This window comes from Papilio xuthus, unplaced genomic scaffold, assembly GCF_000836235.2.
Source record: "Papilio xuthus unplaced genomic scaffold, Pxut_1.1 DF825445.1, whole genome shotgun sequence".
In the NCBI taxonomy this organism is placed as follows: Eukaryota; Metazoa; Arthropoda; class Insecta; order Lepidoptera; family Papilionidae; genus Papilio; species Papilio xuthus.
In genome coordinates this window covers 1-624 of record NW_013533204.1, presented here as the reverse complement: position 1 = coordinate 624, position 624 = coordinate 1, and the positions used below count along the sequence as shown (strand labels likewise).

At 47.3% G+C, this 624-nt stretch overlaps 1 protein-coding gene across 1 annotated transcript; it reads left to right on the top strand.

Moving 5' to 3' along the window:
* Window positions 1–6: 6 nt before the first annotated feature.
* On the top strand, window positions 7–621 carry LOC106125953 (serine/threonine-protein kinase Smg1-like; the record flags this gene model as incomplete). The annotated part of the gene is made up of 1 exon (XM_013323370.1): window positions 7–621. A coding segment is annotated over one exon (615 nt), but the record flags the coding sequence as incomplete, so codon positions are not given.
* Between the last annotated feature and the right edge of the window lie 3 nt (window positions 622–624).

Sequence of the window (624 nt, the reverse complement as noted above, 5' to 3'; positions counted from 1 at the left end):
AAGCGCACATCGTATATTTTAAAAATGTCCGATATTAGTCCCGTTTTGGCTGATATGAAAAATACCGTCATTACAATGCCTGGCTTGCATACAAATCAAAGAACCGTTAGGGTAACGATAAAATCCGTGGAAAACAATGTGGCTATCTTACCTACGAAAACCAGACCTAAGAAATTAATCTTTTACGGATCGGACGGTAAAGCGCACACGTATCTCTTCAAGGGGTTAGAAGATTTGCATTTGGACGAAAGAATTATGCAATTGTTATCTATAACGAATACTATGCTGGCGCGCGACTCCGAGAACAACGACAATCAGACATATAGAGCCCGTCACTACTCCGTCATACCTCTAGGGCCGCGGTCCGGCTTGATCAGCTGGGTTGACAACGTCACGCCGCTCTTTGCACTGTACAAGCGGTGGCAAAACAGAGAAGCGGCGATCATTTCCGCCAAAACCAACAAGACTGTGAACGTTTTACGTCCGTCAGAACTGTTCTACAACAAATTGAACCCTCTGCTTAAAGAGGCGGGCATATCGACTGAGAGCAGGAAGGAGTGGCCCGTGTCGATCCTGAAGCAAGTGCTGCAGGAGCTGACAGAGGAGACGCCGCGCGACCTGCTG